General features: G+C 28.6%; 4 protein-coding genes and 1 pseudogene across 5 annotated transcripts; 2 read left to right on the top strand and 3 right to left on the bottom strand.

The window, feature by feature from the left end:
* Nucleotides 1-610: 610 nt before the first annotated feature.
* On the top strand, nucleotides 611-2,164 carry LOC126554186 (zinc finger MYM-type protein 1-like). The gene is made up of 2 exons (XM_050209273.1): nucleotides 611-818; nucleotides 921-2,164. The coding sequence occupies exons 1-2, from the start codon at nucleotides 611-613 to the stop codon at nucleotides 2,162-2,164; spliced, it is 1,452 nt and encodes a 483-aa protein (XP_050065230.1).
* Nucleotides 2,165-2,237: 73 nt separating this feature from the next.
* LOC126554185 (zinc finger MYM-type protein 1-like) lies at nucleotides 2,238-3,176 on the top strand. Its single transcript, XM_050209272.1, has 3 exons — nucleotides 2,238-2,301; nucleotides 2,359-2,599; nucleotides 2,666-3,176. The coding sequence occupies exons 1-3, from the start codon at nucleotides 2,238-2,240 to the stop codon at nucleotides 3,174-3,176; spliced, it is 816 nt and encodes a 271-aa protein (XP_050065229.1).
* A 449-nt stretch (nucleotides 3,177-3,625) lies between these two features.
* LOC114127644 (zinc finger MYM-type protein 1-like) lies at nucleotides 3,626-8,071 on the bottom strand. Of its 2 annotated transcripts, XM_050209277.1 has the most exons (5): nucleotides 7,753-8,071; nucleotides 7,110-7,211; nucleotides 6,962-7,030; nucleotides 6,749-6,850; nucleotides 3,626-6,665 (listed from the first exon to the last, which is right to left on the bottom strand). In XM_050209277.1, the coding sequence occupies exons 1-5, from the start codon at nucleotides 7,946-7,948 to the stop codon at nucleotides 4,300-4,302; spliced, it is 2,835 nt and encodes a 944-aa protein (XP_050065234.1). In that variant the 5' UTR covers nucleotides 7,949-8,071; the 3' UTR covers nucleotides 3,626-4,299. The 2 variants fall into 2 exon arrangements, with proteins under 2 accessions (XP_050065234.1, XP_050065236.1); XM_050209279.1 differs by lacking the exons at nucleotides 6,749-6,850; nucleotides 6,962-7,030.
* A 3,571-nt stretch (nucleotides 8,072-11,642) lies between these two features.
* Nucleotides 11,643-12,794, bottom strand: LOC114120552 (piggyBac transposable element-derived protein 4-like). Its single transcript, XM_027982489.2, has one exon. It carries the CDS (start codon nucleotides 12,792-12,794, stop codon nucleotides 11,643-11,645), a length of 1,152 nt encoding a protein of 383 aa, XP_027838290.2.
* Nucleotides 12,795-12,801: 7 nt separating this feature from the next.
* Nucleotides 12,802-13,736, bottom strand: LOC126554184 (uncharacterized; annotated as a pseudogene).
* Nucleotides 13,737-20,590: the final 6,854 nt, after the last annotated feature.

Genomic DNA, 20,590 nt, shown 5'->3' with positions numbered 1-20,590 from the left:
CTTTTCGTATGATTTCTTGACCCAATCGTTCGAATAAGTAATAATTGATGCGTTTCAATATTTAAAGATTTAAATTTAAGAAATTTAAGAAATAAGATAATGACTGAAAAGGTTGAATTACATAATTACACAAATTTCCTAATAAGCGGCTCTACTGTATTTGATTTCCAAATTTATTATATTGAAGTTTAATATATCCCAGATAACAAAATAATATAATAATTAAAAAACGGAATTAAGTGAATTAAAATCGCAAAGTGTTATTACCTATTATATTAGTTTACAACAGAAAACTTTATAAATAACGATTTTTGGAACATACATTTCATTTCATTACAAAATCAACTTTATAAGACTGATATTCAATCATTTGACATAATACCATAATAATTATATAAAACCAGTCATATTCATTTATAATAATATTTTAATATTACTGAAATATTTATCATTATTATATAAATGTTATTTTTATAATGAATTTATAATATTATAGTAATAATACTCGTATCATTACAGTTTTGCTATCTGGGATATTTTATTCGAAATTTAGTTTTTTTAATAATTTATAAATAAAAGTTAGCTTTTTTTATTTAAGTTGTACCTAATCATGGAAGATAAAATCAAAATGTTAAGCAGTACTAGTAGAGCAGCCAAAAAACGTAAACAAAAAAAAATTGAAGAATCTAAAGCAAAACTTCCTAAAATTACTAGCTTCTTAAAAGGTGCTAATAAGGAAATTGTTGAGAAAATTGAACCAGATATTTCAAATAATTTAAGGGACTATGTTACAAATTTAGATGACCATCCTATAGAAAGTTTCAATAAAAACCCATCAATGAATAATAATGAACCAATAATTTTTAATACTAATGTCAATTTGATAAATACTGAAAATGTAAATATTGTGAATGAACCAGAAAGCTTTGAAGTAGATTTACCAAAACCACAAACACTCATTTTAGAGAATACAGATATAGGTAGTTTTCAAGGAAAAATTTTAACAGACCATTTGAAAACCATGATAATATTTTCTCCATCATGTAGACCAACTGGTCCGTTTCCTCGGGATCCACTTCAAAATAATAGAAAATTTTCTAAAATTTATTACCAAAGACAAACTAAGCAGGGTTTTGTTGAACGAGCTTGGTTATGTTATTCATTAAAATTGGACGCAGTTTACTGTGAACCATGTTGGCTTTTTTCAAATATAAGTCAAGATCAGTGGCATAACCATGGTATAAGAGACTGGAAACATTTATCACAAAAAATTTCACAACACGAAAATTCAAAGTCACACTTAACATCTTGTTTTGTATACGACCAATGGAAACAAAACAGATCTTTGAATACTAAAATTGAAGAACAATATAGATATAATGTAAGTTTTTGGGCTCAAGTTCTAGAAAGACTATTTAGTATAACTCTAGCTTTATCTAAAAATTCTTTAGCATTTCGAGGACATCGTGAATCAATAACTGACACATATAATGGAAATTTTTTAACTCAAGTTAAACTTTTAGCAAAGTATGATGATGTATTAAAACACATAATTAGCATGCCTAAAGGAAGTATCAAGTATTTAAGCCCTCAAATACAGAATGAGATAATACACTGTTTGGCAAATGAACTTCGGAGAGTATTGATTTCAAAAATTAAAACTGCGCCATTTTACTCCATTATTATAGACACTACTCAAGATATTTCAAAAAAAGACCAACTAAGTGAAGTTTATAGGTATGTAAACATTATAAAAAATGAAAAATCAGAACCTGTATCTATTGAAATTGAAGAAGTATTCCTTGGATTTTCGGAAGTGTGCGATCATTCCGCTGTTGGTTTATCAACAAAAATTAAACAGCTATTACATAATAATAATATGGATCTATTACAGTGTCGTGGACAAGGGTATGATGGGGCAAGAGTAATGAGTGGTGCATATGGTGGAGTTCAAGCCCTTATCAGACAAGTACAGCCTAATGCACTGTACGTTCATTGTGCATCACACAATTTAAATTTGGCAATTAATGACGCGGTAAAATGCTCAATTGAAGTTGAATCGTTTTTTACTACTTTAGAAGATATTTACACATTTTTTGGAAGTAGCAAACAGATGGGATGGATTTACTATCAAAATTTACTGGGGAATCTACCATCACTCTGAAAAAATTAAACCCTACTCGTTGGGCAGGTCGATATATGTCACTGTTGGCTATTAAATTGAGATATATGATATAATGAAAGCATTAAATGAAATAAATTTGAATACTAATAAGCCAGATGAACGAAATGAAGCGATTCGTATAATTAAAATTATGAGTACCTTTGAATTTATTTTTATATGTATTATTTTAACAGAAATACTATCTCAACTTAATTTGGTGTCAAAACTCCTTCAGTCAAAAAACGTGGACCTTTTAAAAGCTACAGACAATTTAAAAAATGCTAAAACAAATTTAGAACAATTTAGAAATGGATATGAAAACGCAAAAGCTAATGCTCTAAATATTGCTAGTAAATGGAAAGTCAACCCAGAATTTTCTAATAAAAGGAAAAAAATAATAAAAAAACATTTTGACGAACTCGCTCAAGACTTTAGGTTTGAAAATAATGAACATGCATTCAAAATTAACGTGTTTTATAAAGTTATGGATGTCGTTTGTAGCCAACTTCATAACCGTTTTGTAGGAATGAATGAAGTGTGCAATTTATTTAATTTTATGAGCCCTAGTGTATTAATTTCTCTTCCAGAAAAAGATATAATGGAATATTCACAAAAGATTCAATTAAGATATAGTAATGATTTATCAGCTGAATTTCCCCTACAATTAGTTATGCTAGTTTCAATGACTACTATAAAAGAAGAGTTAGCCAAGTTAAACTCAATAAAAGAATTTTTAGAGTTTTTAATAAAACAACCATTACTAACTTCAAGTGTTCCAGAAGTAGCAACCGCTTTAATATTATTTTTAACATTACCAGTAACATCAGCCAATGCCGAACGATCATTTTCAAAGTTAAAGTTAATAAAAAATTATTTAAGAAGCACCCAAGAACAGGAACGCCTTAGCGATTTAGCAATCTTAGCCATAGAAGCTAAAGAAGCAGAGAAAATGGACATAAAAGAACTAATAAAAACATTTTCCGAACTGAAAGCTAGAAAAAAAAACTTTTAATAGTTACTTTGTAGTTTTGTACTCTTATACATATACCTACCTAATATTAATAAACTATAATAAATAATAAATATTGTTTTTTTTTTTTAAATTTTGGTAGCATAATATAAGCCAACACTTGATACTGCCCCGGGGACCCAAATTTATAGTTACGCCACTGGGCACCATCATACCCTTGACCACGTAGGTATTTTCCATTAGTTCCAATTTCTTCTAAAGTTGTCAGAAGAGTAGTCGCTAATCCCTTTCCAGTGACATTACTAACAGGAACAAATTTTAAAAAATCTTCTCTCATTATCATTTTTGTTGTGTCTAAATATCTAGCACATAGGAAAAATTGTTCAATACCAGAAATGTCTGTAGTTTCATTATTTAAAACTAAAACATCTTGCACCATTTACTTTGCTTACAACTTGTTTTAAAATTATATCAAAACCAGTGGCGCCGAACTCAATTTAAAATGGGGTGGCAAACTAGTAAAAATTACCAAACACCCACCCACCCACAACCGTAAAATTATACCTATGCAGGCACGAGGCACACGGCCCCAACGTTATCATCAGACATCAGTCATGTAAAATAATTTAGTATATTTGTTCAATTATTCATAAACACTAGTCTACGATAGTGAACAACAAGTACAAAATTTATTTTTAATGTTAGGTAGGTATGTTCTTTTTTAAGTATCACTAAATATATTTTTTGTTATCTAAAAAATATAGATACTTATGAACTTTTTTGTATATTTGTGCTCAACTACTTTTTTTAATCAGTGTTACAAAAATGTTTGTATGACTTTATTAGGTTTTCTACTTCTCTGTGAACTTTTAATTTAATTTTGGCTAGACTAATTCTGTTAGTCTGTTACAACCTGTATTATATTTTAATTTATAACATTTTTTTCACAATTGATATATAGTATAAATTAGGTACATAATATGAAATATAAAATAATAAATACAGTGGGGAACTGGGGGAAATTCGTGGTTATTTTTCTGTAGTATGAAACAATTTAGGTAAATACATAAACTGCTGTAAATAATATGTTATTTAATAAAAAAAATGTATTTAATAAGTTAACTTTAGTCTTTAAGTATAATGTAACAAATAATTACTAACGTAATTAATAAAGTAATTTACGAAGTACACTACTATACGATGAAAAAATATTGATTACTTCAGTGTTATCAACTGGTATATCTTTCTCGCAAGAGATTATCATTAATGCTTCCAAACGATCTTCTATCATTGTACTACGTAACCGAGTTTTAATTAATTTCAACTTAGAAAATGCTCTTTCTGGTGATGCACTGGATACAGGAAGTGTTAGAGAAATTGCTAATGCTGTAGATATTGCAGGGAAAACATCTTTTAAGCCAGTCATATGACATACATTATATATTGTTTGTATTGGTGTCAAATCTTTATATTGTTCAGTAGGTCCAAATCCAGATTCCTCAAAATCTTGTTCATCATCAGGATCATGAAAAATATGATCCGAGACATTGTGAATTTTTTTTGGAAGTGTTACAAATTTTTCAAAACTAAAATATGCATTTGCAAATTGAACATATTCCCGTCTTAGATCTATAGCAGATACAAATTTTTCATATATACTTTCAAATCCTTGAAATGCATCCACAGGAAGGCTTGAAACATTATTTGATACATCCTTTAAGCGTTTTCTCTGAAAAAGAGAAATATCTTTAAGTAATGGTGTTGAATTTTCGTTGAATCGTTCCTGAATCTGTGTAGAGACAATATCCAATATGGCATAATATGATTTTATTTTAAAGTTTTGAACTGGATCAGCAAATTCTACATCAGACGCAACTTCACCAGGCATTTTTTTAATGCGTCTTACTCTAGAATGCACTAAAGGTGTAAACAAAAGATTATCTTTTTTTGATTCAATAAATTTGTCCTTTTCTAAAACAATTAATTCAAATTTATTGTCATTTCTCAGTTCTTTTATATTAAATGACACATTTTCAATGTAATTAACAGCACCTAATAAATCTATATTTTTACCCTGTAAAAATTTATTTAATGGATTTGTTATATCAAATATTTTCAAGAATACCAGACTTGTTAAAATAAAACGCTCTGTTAACATATAGTTCATTAAACTATCTGCTTTGACACTACAAACGCGATCAGTAAATTTATCATCTTTTAGATCAAACAACGTATCAATCAGTGCATCAAACGTCTCAAAAACTGTTTGAAGCGCTGATGCATGTGAAGACCACCGTGTTGTTTCAACTCTTTTTAATCGACGAAGTTGCTTTTTTGGATAATATTTTTTTTGATAATCAGAGTACAATCCAATTCGTTTTTTGCTGCAGCTAATGAATTCATACAGTGTTTCCATGTTCCCAAATAAATCACGAGCTTCTGTACAATTTGAAACTGCATCTACAATGACTAAGCTCAAGCGGTGGGCACAACACCAAATATATGTCGCACATGGATTTTGTTCTTTTATATAACTTTGAAGACCTTTATATTCACCTCTCATAGATGCAGCACCATCAAATGATTGACCAATTAATAATTCCTTCCAATTTATAGACATTTCTTGACATATTGTTTCAAACATACCAAATAAATGTAGACCAGTTGTACATGTGGTTTCTTTAACAGCTACTAAACGTTCATGCACAGTATAAGTATTTTTATTAATATACCTAAAGATTAAAGAAACTTGCTCTTTTCGTGAAACATCGAAAGTAGTGTCTAAAGAAATACTAAAAAATTTAGCATCCACTAATTCTTTTTTAATAACATTTAATATATTTTTCGAAATGGCTTTAATCAATTGATTTTGACGCTGCCACGAAAGAAAATTATTTGCTTTTCTACCTTTGATTTGGATTTCAGTAATATAAGATGCTAATTCAGGCGAGTACTTGGCCAATAAAACTACAAGATCTTTAAAGTTACCACGTATTTCTTCATCCCAACCTTCTCGATGACCTCTGAAAGATAGGCTATGTCTGCCCAAAAATAAAGTTAAATCAATTAGATGACTTATTATTTTTTTATTGAGACATTTATCAGCATTCAATTTTTCTGTTATAGATGGAATAAGTGGAAATGATGCTTCTTTGTAACTGTGTTTAATTGATGACATTATGTGATCTTCGGATGTTTCATGCATAATTATTTTGGCGGGCCCATTTTTCCATAAATTGAATCCATATTTTGTCCAATGACAGTTAGATTGTTTTGTTTTAAATAAAACACAATAATGGCAAAACACTTTATCAATTTTTATTGAGTAAGACAACCATTTTCGTTTTGTTACACTTCCATTACCTTTCCAATACCAAGATTCGTGGAAAGACCGACCGATCTTATCTTTTGGAAAGTGCTTGTCCGGTAGATCATTTGGTAAAGGTTGCGAAGGTCCTTTTTTGAAGAAAAACTCTATAAGATCTGGTGTGAATTTTTCTATTTTAGTAAATATAGCAGGATCTCCATCAACTTCAAACATTAAAAAAAAAAACAATTTTAAAATACATATTTGTAATAGTAATAAATAATAATATAATATGAAGTATTCTCACTTTCTAAGTCTTTGAATGGATTAACAACAATTTCCTCTTGTATTTTATCACAACTAGAGGAGATTTGAAATTGTTCAACAGCTACGGCATTTTCACCAATATCTATTTATTTTGTTTGTATTAAAATATATTAATATATTTCATAAAATATATACATTTGTACAATAAATAAATATTAACATTCATCATAATATTAATTTTAAATATTCTCACCATCTAAATCATTAGGAATAGTTTCATCTTGTTTTGAAATTTTTTCCAAGTCCACAGTAACACCACTCACTTTAAACAAAAAAAATTAATTTTAAATTTGTATTACCTACATGACTATATACATTATAATAATAATAAATATTCTCACTTTCTAAGTCTTTGAATGGATTAACAACAATTTCCTCTTGTATTTTATCACAACTAGAGGAGATTTGAAATTGTTTAACAGCTATGGCATTTTCACCAATATCTATTTATTTTGTTTGTATTAAAATATTAATATATTTCATAAAAAAATATACCTTTGTACAATAAATAAATAATAATAAAAGATAACTAGCCAAACATTAATATACCTATTAAGTTTGGAATCGTAGGTAGATAAGTTAAAATACAAACAATCATAATGGACTTATATTGATCATATTATTATATTTTACTTTCACACATCAATAATTAACATGTTAATAATTTATTTTGGTTAAAAAGTAAAATAAAAATGTATTTATTTAAAATTAAATAAAATTCAACCCATAATACCTATTAGATACTTAAAGCATTCAATAATAAACTATTAATTGAAGTAAAGAATTAAATACTAATACCTACCTACCTTTAGTTTTTAATTTATTAATTACTAATAAACAATAATAATAAAAAAATAAAACAGTAAAATATACCTACTTTAATACCTAATCATTATTTAAGCATAAGAAAATAAACTAATATTATCACTATCTGTTAACTGTGAAATGTTGACCGTAATCGTAAATAATTAAATTGTTACTTACCAGGACGCTGTTTTTTTCTCTGACTACTTGTTTCAATTATATTCACTGATCGCCTTTTGAAAAAAGACGAAATATCGGAGTTATTATTTTTAGATTTTCGCATTTTACACGATGTGGTATGCCGTTTCCAATTTGTATCATTCAGCATTAATTTTTTTTTCCCACAAATGCATTCCTCTTTATTAAGAGTAGACATATTAGAAAATTCGAATTTAGCACAACGAACAATGCTTAGGCACAATCACTAATGAAAACAAAATAATCAACTACAACTCAGCGTCGGGCGTCGGCCATGTAGTAAAAATGAAATGACTTCATGGTCAATAGTCAATTCCATAATCTACTGATATGATGACAATACAATGTTTTTATAATTATATATATATATATATATATAATAATAATTATTATTATATCATTAAAGGCGTCCGACATTTACAGGAAAAAAGTAAGCTAAAAATAGCCACTACGCTGTATGAAAAATCACTAACTGATAATGTAAAAATAATAGATAACACAATTTAAACGGTTCACTACCATTCCCTACGTCGATACGTCAATACGTCTATAATAAGTTCTATAATACATCTATTAGTTATTACCTACTTCATTAATACCCTTAATGAATACAGCGTGTATACGTTACAATCGTTACACTTTTGGTTCCAAGAACTAATTTATGATCGCACACTCACTACCTATACGTCAAATTTTTTCTGTTAGGTATTTACCCATTTACATAACAGGACCCACCACCCACCCATTTTAAAGGGGTGGCGGCCGCCACCCCTACTATATAGGTTCGGCGCCACTGATCAAAACATACATCTATTATTTCATTTTGTACATCTGCACTAAGATATGATGCATTTCGAGGAGCATTCTGTAAATGGTTAGTTAACTCTTTATCACCCGCCTCAACTCTAAACCGTAACAAAGCTCGAAAGTTACCATCATTAGTGTTGTGTTGTAGGTATATTGGTCCCGAATCCCTATGACCTCTTAAGGCTATTCCTTGACGACCACACAGAATAATAGTTTTAACAATTGGTTGTATTTTCTTGCGATTATGTTGAATTTCCATTTTTAAACTATTATTTATCTGCACATCAATAGAATTTTTGTTTTTGTTATATGTATACAGATAACAAATTTTCAGCATTCAAAACTGACATTTTATGGTAATTGGTATTTTCATGTTTATTAAACTCTTCAATAGCTTTTTTCAAATTTGAAAAATGTTCTAAGATAAGTTTTCCTAATTTTTGTTTTTCGCGACCTCCTTCATTTTGATTAAATAACACACAATATTTACAAAACACACCATCTAACATCTTTGAATAACTTAACCAGGACCATCTTGTCAACCAACTTAGTTGAAATTTTAAATTCCGATTCCCGCTTTTAGGAAATTTAATAGTAGTATCAGGTTTCCAAATGGTCATTAGTAGTTCAGCATGTTTATTTGAGTTAATCTACAATAAAAGTAATACTAGAAACGTGCATAAAAATAAGCAACTATCTACTAAATAATAGAATATTAAAATAGCAATAGTATTTATGAAGCATATTGTTGATAATATTATAGTTTATATTCCATAATAATAATTAATAAATAATACCAAGAACCCCATTTCAAAGTTTCAAATCATTCATGAAAAACATAGTTTTTAAATGAAAATGTAACATATTGAATAAATCTTTTTTAAAAATCTAATAAAAAAACTCATAGCAAAGCTTATACCTAATAATTATTATAAAAGAAGTGATAATGTGCCACAATGTTGCATACTCTATACAGTGTGACACACTAAGAGGTACCACTAAATATTTCAGAACGATGACCTCGTATAGAAATGGGATTTTCACTAAATGAAATATAGTACCATTGATTATAAATACTATAGAATATAGATAGCTCACTGCAATACGAAATACGCTGCGCGGAAATTATTCCGATAAAGCGCGATAAGATATTATTTTTGTCTACAATAAAATTTATATTATTATATTATTTTCTAATTGTCTGCGGATCGTCGAGCGTCGTCGTCATTACCGACCGCTGTCGGACATCATCGTCAACCTCCGTTGCGCGTCAACCCGCGACCCGTACTCTTGCACGTGCAATATAATTTTCGCCCTCATAGCGTAACACTCGAATCCAACAAAATTAAAAAAAATTGTAAATTATTATCATCTTCGGTTGCTAGCAGCAGCAACTGGATTACAATTTTTGGGAGGAATAAAATACTTGAAGGGACACATCCTACGTGAACCGTGAGGGCTTTGCTCCCACACTACCAATAATATACTAATTACATTTTTTGAATAATATAATACAATATTATACAACATATTATTATTTATTAGCTTTTTTTTTTATTTTATAATAAACACAAATTTAGAATAACATTTTCGAATCGAAGTGATATGGTACAATATGTTAGTATAACACAGTTAAAAAAGTACTAGGAAAAAAATGTATGGTATTTTAGGTTTTTTAATTATAAAAATATCTATTATTAAGCCTATAATTAGTATTTCTAACTACAAAACATGTTTTAATTGTTTGGGAATATCTTTAGTTTACCGCCTGTTGAATTTCTTTATTATGAAGTTTTGATGTAATCCATTTGCATTGTTTATACATTTTGATTCTGAAAAGTAGCTCTATTATGTACATGTAATAATCTTTGCACGATGAGTTTAACCCTTTATAGGTTAGTGGTTGTTCTAGAAGCCACTTATGTTTGTACGATAGATGGGCAGCATAATATTAATGAATCACAAATTAATGCAACTGTGGCATTTATAGAAGCCACTTGTAAAATGACAGTGCATGGGCAGAACTATTTTTTTTTGATAACATCAAATTAGCTAACTATTACCATTCTACTACTTGTTTGTAACATTTTTGTTTGAGGGAACATTAATGTATCATCAAAATCTTGCCCTGTGGGTGGTGGCTGAAATATGTGCCACCAAACTATAATGGAATATGAACTTTACTGGACTTAGAATTATTAGGATCTTTTAACTTTTTTCATACCTGCAGCATACATTTAGAAAAATTAAATTACTATAAAATATAATTCAATCACAGTTTTTGCATGAAAAATACTCAACTAATAAAAATAATAATAAAATAATTCCAAATTATATTTAAAAAAAAAAATCACTTGATTTTAAAACAACATTTTGAAAAATTCAAATAAAACAACATAAACTAATATAAAATTTATGTCTTATGAAAAAATATAAAAAAAAAAATACATCACTTCTTGAATAAAATAACATTATAACAATTTTTCAGACTTGAAAAAATATAAAATAAAAACATCACTTCTATAAAATAACATTATAACAATTTTTCAGACTTTTGAAAAAAATATAAAATAAAAACATCACTTCTTGAATAAAATAACATTATAACAATTTTTCAGACTTATAAAAATTATATACTTTTTAGAATTACATTCTATAAACTTTTACAAAATAAATAATACTAAAAAAATTCAAATAACATTATAACAATTTTTCAGACTTTTGAAAAAAATATAAAATAAAAACATCACTTCTTGAATAAAATAACATTATAACAATTTTTCAGACTTATAAAAATTATATACTTTTTAGAATTACATTCTATAAACTTTTACAAAATAAATAATACTAAAAAAATTCAAATAACATTATAACAATTTTTCAGACTTTTGAAAAAAATATAAAATAAAAACATCACTTCTTGAATAAAAACACTTATAACAATTTTTCAGACTTATAAAAATTATATACTTTTTAGAATTACATTCTATAAACTTTTACAAAATAAATAATACTATAAAATTCAAATTTTTGTTCATAATTATCTGGTGTAGAAACTAGAAATTTCATTGTGAATGAAAAGGCAAAAAACAATCCAAGCAAAGAGCAACCTCACATTCCCGGCAGTGGATTTTTGATCTTTTTACATCTTTTTTAGTACTACAAAGCCTACAGCGATTATATTTTCCAGCAATAGGCATGTGATTACCCACATTTTGGAGTCTGCTATTATTTCCTGCTAATATAATACGGCCCCTTCCAACATCTGTGGGCTTTCTTTTAGTTGAAGGGATAACTTTTTTAGGTAAAGAAGCTTTTCTGTTACAAAATTGCCCGATTAACTCATCAGCTAATAAAGAACGATACATTAAATGAGTCAAAGGTTTCTCTCTGTTTGAGGTTAGTTTAACAGTTGTAGTATACATTATATATGAATTAACAATAGTGGCATCACAAAAATAATAAAAGAGCTTCATCCACCATCTTCGAGACTTCCAAGTTATATTGTAGCATTCTAGTAGTTGATCAAAATGATCAACTCCACCCATACACTTATTATAGTCAGCAATACTTTTAGGACATTTAACATCTTCTCTAATACCAACATTATTTTTTCTCTTAACAACTGTAATATCTTCTCCCTTATGAATAGATGATACTACAACTACAGGTTTTTTCCCTCTGTCCATCCACTTATATACTGAAATTTCTCCTGATGAAGCAAAATCATAATCACCCATACTAAGAGCTTTATCTGCTTTTAATAAAGTTTTAGGAAAATATTTTCTATTTTGTAACATAGTTCCACAAGCAAATATTTTTCTTTTTAGTAATTCTGAAACAAGATTTATGCTGGAAAAAAATCTATCAAAAAATACACAATATCCTTTATCTTGATAGTTATTAGTCATTTCCAGTACTGTCTTTTCACCTAGAGATCCTTTTTCCTTAGAATCTTTTTTTCCTTCATATATAATAAATTTAAGTAAGTAACCAGTTATTGCACAACATATAGCCCATATCTTAAATCCTCTTTTTACTGGTTTCATTGGCATATATTGCTTAATTCCAGACCGCCCTTTAAATCCAACCATACTCTCATCACAACTTAAATTCCTATCAGGAGAAAAACTTGTACAATAAACATTATTTAAATGGTCTATCATTGGGCGAATTTTGTACAATTTATCAAATGTAGAACTTTCCCTTTTAGGCATTTTACTATTATCGTTTAAGTGTAAATAGCGTAATATATTTAAAAATCTTTTTTGGGTCATAATGTTTGATATTCGGTGATTATAAAAATTTTCATTTGCACTCCAATAAAGGCGTAAGCTTGGTAATCTATGAAACCCCATTATTATAAGAATACCCAAAAAAGCTTTAAATTCAATAATAGACAAATTTAAATGTTTGCCACATTGGTTTGAGTACAAGTTAGATTGGTCAACAATATATTGATAAAAATCAGAAAAATATATATTGAAGTTTTGCATGGGTGATTTAATGTCTACTAACACATTAGGACCATAAAATTCATTAAAATCAAATGAGTCATAAGATAATGATGTAAGAGGTTGGTCTTTTGAAAAACTAAATAATATGTTATTTTCATTATTATCTTCTATATAATTAGAATCATCATCTGAATTTTCAATAAAATCAACTAAGAGGTCCATATTTTCTATATTTGATGGTTCAGATATATTTAACATATTATTCTCATTGTCACTATTTTCTGCTAATATATTATCAGTTGTATCTCTATGTGGAATCGGTTCATATGAAGGATCAAAATCACTGTCATCAAATTCAGAGCCAGATGAGCTTTGTAGGACATTGCTATTAATTTCAGATTTTAATTTCCTGGATCTAAGTCTTGATAATTTAGGCACTTCTGAAGAAATGGTTGATAAATTAGAGTCATCATGTGAATTAATATTACATGAGGAAGATGAGAGAGGGCTTGTAGAAGGACCACCATTAAATGCATTTTTTCTTTTACTACCTCTGGTTGTACTAGTTGGTGTATTACTTGCACTTGAAACACAAAGAACATCTTCGGCATCACTGTCGCCTCCAAAGTCTGAATCAAATGCCTGCTGGTCTGAAATACCATTTAATATTTCCAAAATGTCAATTTGTGACACATGTGGCATTTTTATTCAGAAGCTACAACAAAAAATAATTACCTATATAAAATACAACTAATATAATAAAAAAAATATGTGTATAACTACATTTTTGTTATCAATAAATGTCAACTATTTGCACTATATCTTCTTTGCGCAAATATTAACCTCGGAAAATATTATACCATTAAAAACAATAGATTGTAACGATTCCAATGGTGTATAAATTACTAATGTAATTTTAATTTATAATATAATACTTAACAATCTAAAATAAACTTTTTTTGAAAAATATTTTTTTTTATACTTTTATCGAATGTAAAAATACTATAAAAGCATTGATATCGATAATTTATGATATATAACCTATGTAAAATTGTATAAAGAATTATAATATGTACTTACTTGATTGTTTATACGTTGTAGTAAATGGTAATCACACAAATTTCGTAAAATAATTTTAAAATTTGAAATGTTAACAAGTTTTAACGATTAGTGGCTTGTACACAAGCCACTTTTGACAATAATGATTATCAATACGGTTATCACCATTATAATATTAAATAATTGTTGAACACATGTTATTATGTTATCATTCTATGGTAATTGATAAGCAAAACAAAAATTGATTAATTTTTATGGCGGTTTTTATATTGATAATAAAGTGGCTACTATCTATGCCACAGTTCCGTTAAACTTGAATTAACAAAAATAATTTTGATCATACGGGTCTCTTCAATGGTGGCTGATATGGAGGCCACAGTTGTCTTATTTGTCGTATTTGAAAATTAGGTTTGCCCGTTAAAGGGTTAAAGTTGAGGTGGTTTTAGTAATTTTGTCGGTAGCATCGTTTATAAGTTGAATGACTATTTTTTTTTCAATTTTTATGTCTTCAATTTTTTTTTTTTTTTAAATAGTAAGGCATATATTTGTTATTTTCAAAAGTATGGATGAAGGCATTTTTAAACCTTTTGTCTCAGTAAATATATTATCAAACGTTTTATAAGTTAATAATAATTGGTTTTTATCATTAAGATCTTTTTCGGTGATCAAATTTGCAAAACAATCAATGCACTTAAATTTCTCAAGACATTTATTTGCTAAATATCCTGAGAAATAAACAACGGTACATGTTTCCAGTGAAGTGGGTATGGGGCTACAGTCTAAAGATAACGAACTGGTTTCCGATGAGTTATTAGACAGTAAATCAGTTTGTTCGTCATCGAGATCGGTTTCCATCAAATCTGGGTTTGGGCGATCGATTAAAAATTCTTTTAAAACATCAACATTTAAATATTCATCATTATCTTCTTCGCAGTTGCATTTATCTGAACATTTCATCAGACTGTATGAACAGATGCTTCCGAAACAACATTTAAAAGCGCAAGCAGTTGAATTTCTATCATAACCGTTTCTTTGTCTTAGTATTGAAAGTAAATTTTCCAGCGGATCTTGAGTTAACCGATTGGTCATCAAAAAAAATGCATTTTCTGGATATTTTTCAGACATTTCCCCAAGTTCTGACTCGTATAGTTTAAGAAACGCAGTTGAAGTCCAAACCATCCCTGAAAAGCACGGTGGAGTACTGGTTTTTTTATTTTTATGGTTAATTTTAATAAGATTTTTAAATGTTGAAATTGATTTTTTTAAATTTGAAATAACTTGTGGAGTTTTTACACCTAATGGACGTTTATTGGGATTGTTATCAAATAAATTTTACTATTTCCAGAATCAAATATATCGTTTACTGTAATAAAAAAGTTTGCAGTGTTGATTGCCGTTGAAGATTTTAACTGACCCGTAGCTACACAAGTTTTAATTGTAGCTGCTACTGATCTACTCAACAATTGTTTAGCCAACTTACATGACATTTTTTGAAATGCATTTGGCGCGAGATGAACTGGCGTGATTTTTATCATGGACCGTACTTTTGAATTTGTATCAATTTCATATGTTTTTTTTCACGTCATTTAATGAAATAATTTCTTCTTCATACTTAAAGTTACTACTTAGAAGGTTGTTTCTAACGCTTTTAATTAGGTGTGGCATGTCAAAAATTAAAAATAATTTCTCACAACAAATTGTGGTGAACGGTTCATTTTCAGAGCCACCTAAAAGTGAAAACATTCGCCTATTTTGAGTACCCTGGTCACAATTAATAGTAAATGGTAAATATCCAAGTTCTAATATTTTCTGTACACATTCTTTAATAATTAATACCAAACTGCCACCTTTTACACCACTGCCTGTGAAATAAACAGCTTAATGGAATTTTCCAGTTTATATTTAATCTACGAATCATAACAACAAGAGCATGTGATCCAGGTTTGCTTGTTTTTCCTAATGACCCAAGATCTTCAAAACCTTCAATTTCGTCTAATGTTTTATTATATTCGATACATTTTTTTATAGCCATCTCGTCCAATAAAATCACGCATTTTCTTTCTTTAAATGACATACAATCAGCCTTAAGTTTTAATTGTTCCATGTATTTAGGAGAGAATCCAGTCGAGTATGAAATTGAATTTAACCAGCGGCGTACAGTACTCTCCCCTGGTAAAACTATTTTGTTTCTACGCATATGCTTATAAGTAGATGGTGATTTATAATACAATGACATGGATATATTTTTTTCTGCTCTAGTCTACGGCTTACGATTTTTGTGCAATACTTGCATTGTAACAAGAGCTCTCGAAGATGTCGAAGAATAGGAAAATTTGTCCAATATTTGTTTCATTTGAATTTTTTTTATATTTTTTATTTTTATTTTTCAAATAACGTATTACTGATCTTTTTCTTTTTAAAAATCTTTGTAAATTAATATTTCTTGCTAGAAGTTGTTTATTTATCATTTGCATTTTTCTAGGACTTTCTGGTGTGCTTATATATGATTTTGATTTATTTTTCTGTGGACTTGGTAAATCGATTAACCTTGAAATCCAAGATTTTGTGCCTGGAGATGACAAAGGGCTACCAAACATCATGGAAAGATTCGGATTTTTATCATTATTTGTTACATATTGTCTCACAGGTGTTAAAACTTAAAATTTATTCGGAGAAGGTGACCAACCAGGTCTTTTTGAAATTTTTTTATCGCCTATATACAACAATATTAAATATATATATATTAAATGGTGGAATAAATAATAAGCTGATAGAATCGATAACTGAACGATCCCAAATGTTTCCAAGGATTAGTGTAAAAGAAAAACGCTTACAATATTATAACATTATTATTACAATAATTATTTTCCTAGCAATTAAATTCCCTTAAAATTTAAAATTTAAATTGTTATTATGCTAAATTTCAAAAAGTGTGCCTATAAAAATTATTAAAAATAATGCTGTCGTCAGTAGTATGAATTGGACAGTTCTGAAACATGAGCCCTTGAGCCCTTGAGCCTTGAGCCCTTGAGCCCTTGAGCCATGACCCTCTACCACCACCCGCTCTCACACGTACATGACGTATTTTTACCCCCTACCACCACCCGCTCCCACTACGTGTGTGACGTATTTTTACACCGCTGCCCCCTGACCATCATGTACCCCCGCCACCTGCCGCAGACCCAGCCACTACGTGTGTGACGTATTTTTACTCCGCCGCCGTGGTTATCAATTACGCTTATCATTTTATTGTACACGCACCATATTACCGTACACGCAGCATATTACCGTACACGCACTATTTTACCATACTCACACCATATTATTGTACACGCATCATATTATTGTACATATTATATTCGACTCATCATGCACATGCGCGGAAGAACTATTTTATCATATTATTGTACACGCAGCATATTACCATACATGTACACACACACACACCATATTATTGTACATGCTCTGATGTCTCATACATTAAATATAATATACATAAGTACTAAAACGTAGATAATAATGACCAAATCCAGATTGGGAAGTATTCCTAAGTATTCCTCATGGACGGGTTCGTGGAAGATAAAGACCAGTAATTGTCGATAATTACTATTATTATAATAATCAATTATTATTGACGATAAGCAGCTTCTCTTGGAAATACTGGCCCCGCATCCGTAATAACATAATATATTAGCGGGATCGTTCATGGTCACACGCGACATCATCATACGCGCGCTTGCGATTTCACAGGAAATCATCGATATATGATTGACGCACAACACCGCAGAGATAACGCAGAGGCGTGGGAAGAAGCGGATGCAGGTGCAGATGACCAGCAGGGACCTGAAGGTACCGCGGGGCTTCTGGACGATATATAAGGGGTCCAGATTAGGCACAATTCAGACGTGATCCACCAGAGTTAGAGCAAGCACTTTCACGTCACCCAATTTAATATTTTATGTCTCCTGGACTTAGAATATTTTTCACAAGTTTAATTAAATTAATTAATTGGACTTAGAATAATTTTTAAATAAAAACACTTAGAATAATTTCGAGAGTTCCATTTATTTCACAAAACCTTTCCGATTCGACATCATTCAACTGATTGAACGTGGCACGTTACAAATTTGGCGCAGTCGATAGGATTCTTTCAAATAAGAATTCTTTGGTCGAACAATTTTATTTTTCGAACTTAGAAAATTTTCGGGAAAAATATTTTTTTTCCACTTCAAAAATTTTTCGAAAAAATTAAAATATATCAACTTCAAAGAATTCACGGAGGCACATTCGGCAACGAATCTCTGTTGAAGAAGACAACTGCAGAACGTCGACTTCAGCGACTCCGAAAGAGGAAAGAATCAACAAGTAACACCACGGCTCAGCAATCAAGAAGAATGGAAGCATTGACTCAAACCATCGTTGTGTAAGCATAATTTTTTTTTCTTAATGTAGAATAATTTTAAGCGTCTAACTCTGTTCGCGTCTCCTTTGGAATTAAAATCTCCATCGTATAAGTTACTTTTAATTGTGAAGGTGTATATATATATTCCCCGTGAAATATTAAATAAAATATCTTGATAAAATTAAATAAATAATTTAAGTAAGAAAAAAAAAAAAATTAAAAAACGCAACGATTAAATAATTTTAATATTTTAATAGTACACTTAGATTATTTTTACGCATAAAATTTTTGTTCAATAATAAAATAATACAACTTTATTTTAGTTATAAAATATATAAATATTTCAAATATAAATAATTTTTCGAGAAACAAATAAATAAATAAGAATTTTTTTTTAAAAAAAAAAGACATAAATAATTTTTCAGAAAAATTAATAAATTAAGAATCTTAAGAAAAAAAATATATTTTATTATTTCAACAAAAATAAAACAAAGTAACATAAAGAATTTTCAGAAAAAAAAATAATAATAAAAATATTTTATTTTTTTTTGGAAATAAATAAAATATTTTGACATAGAAAATTTTTCGGAAAAAAAAATAATAATTTAAAAGTTTTAAAATTTTATTTTATTTTATTATTTTATTTATAAAATATAATAGCAGAAGAATAATGTTTTTTTTAAAAAAAAAATAAATTTTATTTTTAATATAAAAGAAAAAAAAAATATTTAAAAATCCTAGAAAAAAAAAAAAGATAATAATAAAAAAAAATATAGATAGAAATAATTGAGGGAATAATAAAAATTACGAGAATTTTATAATAAAATAATATTGATAAATATTATTTAAAGAAATTATGTTTGATTAATAATTGAAAAAAAAATAATAAAAAAATTTATTTAAGAAATAAAACCTATTTAATTTAAGTTATAATAAATGAATATAAAAATAAACGTATGAATAAGGAAAAAGAAGAAAATAGTTATAGTGAAAACGATAGTAATAGTTCGGAAGAGGAAACAGATACCAACAAAAGAAATAGGAACTCACGTAGAGTTAGATAAAAATATTGAAGTAGATAAATTAGTAAACATAAGTATAAATACGAAAGAGGGTAGCGACTCTACACAGGGAATTAATAAGGAAAAAACAACAGGGAAAAGTTTGCTAGATACTACTTTTAAAGAAGACTCGAATACAGGATTAGAACAAAGATTAATAGGGTTACGTAGTACACCAAATTTAATCCATTCAGAATTAGGACCAGTGAAGAGGAAGCAAAGAATAAAAATGTCTAGTGTAAAGGCTACAATTGAGCAGGTCACTGCTATGATACCAATTTGCGCGGATGCAAAAGACGTTTGTTCGTTCATACGGGCATGCGATTATGCATGTGAGGCCGTAGATAAAGAAACTATACCCTTATTAGTGAAATTTATTAATACTAGGATTACTGGCAAAGCGTTAGAAGTATGTCGGTATAGGAAACTAGTGATTGGGAAACCATTAAAAAAATATTACGGGGGGCTTTTGAACAGCAACTGTCACCACAAACATTACAGATAGGATTAAATTTTGTTCGTATGAAAAATGACGAAGATGTACTAACTTATACGGGTCGCGTAGAACAATAATTGTATTATAATTTATGTAATGCAACATTGGCGAATAAAACACCGGAAGAATCGAGAATTTTGAGGCAAACTTTAAAAGATCAGGCTTTAGCAATTTATATAAATGGGTTGAAAATGGATTTACAAACAATATTACGAGCTAGGAACCCAGAAACGTTAGAACTGGCAATGCAAATGGCTAGGCAGTTGGAAATCGAATTTAGTTTTAACAAAGAATTACAAAATAACGAAACTAAAGTAAATCAGAACGGAAATAAAAATAATAACGGAGATCGTTGTTCAAATAACTATCAGGGAAATATCCAAATGGACAGAAATTCGGTTATAGCAAATTATAATCGTGGTAAGAATAGACAAGGTCCTAATAATTATAATAATGTTAATCGTAATAATATTTTAATAATTTTGGTCGCAATAATAATAATAGTAATAACTATCCGCGTAATAATAACGGTCAATAT

This window comes from Aphis gossypii, unplaced genomic scaffold (genome assembly GCF_020184175.1).
Source record: "Aphis gossypii isolate Hap1 unplaced genomic scaffold, ASM2018417v2 Contig00444, whole genome shotgun sequence".
NCBI classification, from domain to species: Eukaryota; Metazoa; Arthropoda; class Insecta; order Hemiptera; family Aphididae; genus Aphis; species Aphis gossypii.
This window is presented reverse-complemented; position numbering and strand designations above follow the sequence as displayed.

Coding starts and splice junctions, on each gene's coding strand:
- LOC114127644 (XM_050209277.1), bottom strand. CDS start 7,948: ATGTCTACTCTTAATAAAGAGGAATGCATTTGTGGGAAAAAAAAATTA. Junction 7,212..7,752: donor GAGAAAAAAACAGCGTCCTG/GTAAGTAACAAT, acceptor CAAAATAAATAG/ATATTGGTGAAAATGCCATA. Junction 6,666..6,748: donor TCCATTCAAAGACTTAGAAA/GTGAGAATACTT, acceptor TAATGTTTGAAG/TTGATGGAGATCCTGCTATA.
- LOC126554186 (XM_050209273.1), top strand. CDS start 611: ATGGAAGATAAAATCAAAATGTTAAGCAGTACTAGTAGAGCAGCCAAA. Junction 819..920: donor AGATGACCATCCTATAGAAA/GTTTCAATAAAA, acceptor TGAATGAACCAG/AAAGCTTTGAAGTAGATTTA.
- LOC114120552 (XM_027982489.2), bottom strand. CDS start 12,794: ATGCCTAAAAGGGAAAGTTCTACATTTGATAAATTGTACAAAATTCGC.
- LOC126554185 (XM_050209272.1), top strand. CDS start 2,238: ATGAAAGCATTAAATGAAATAAATTTGAATACTAATAAGCCAGATGAA. Junction 2,302..2,358: donor TGAACGAAATGAAGCGATTC/GTATAATTAAAA, acceptor TTATTTTAACAG/AAATACTATCTCAACTTAAT. Junction 2,600..2,665: donor GAACTCGCTCAAGACTTTAG/GTTTGAAAATAA, acceptor TGTCGTTTGTAG/CCAACTTCATAACCGTTTTG.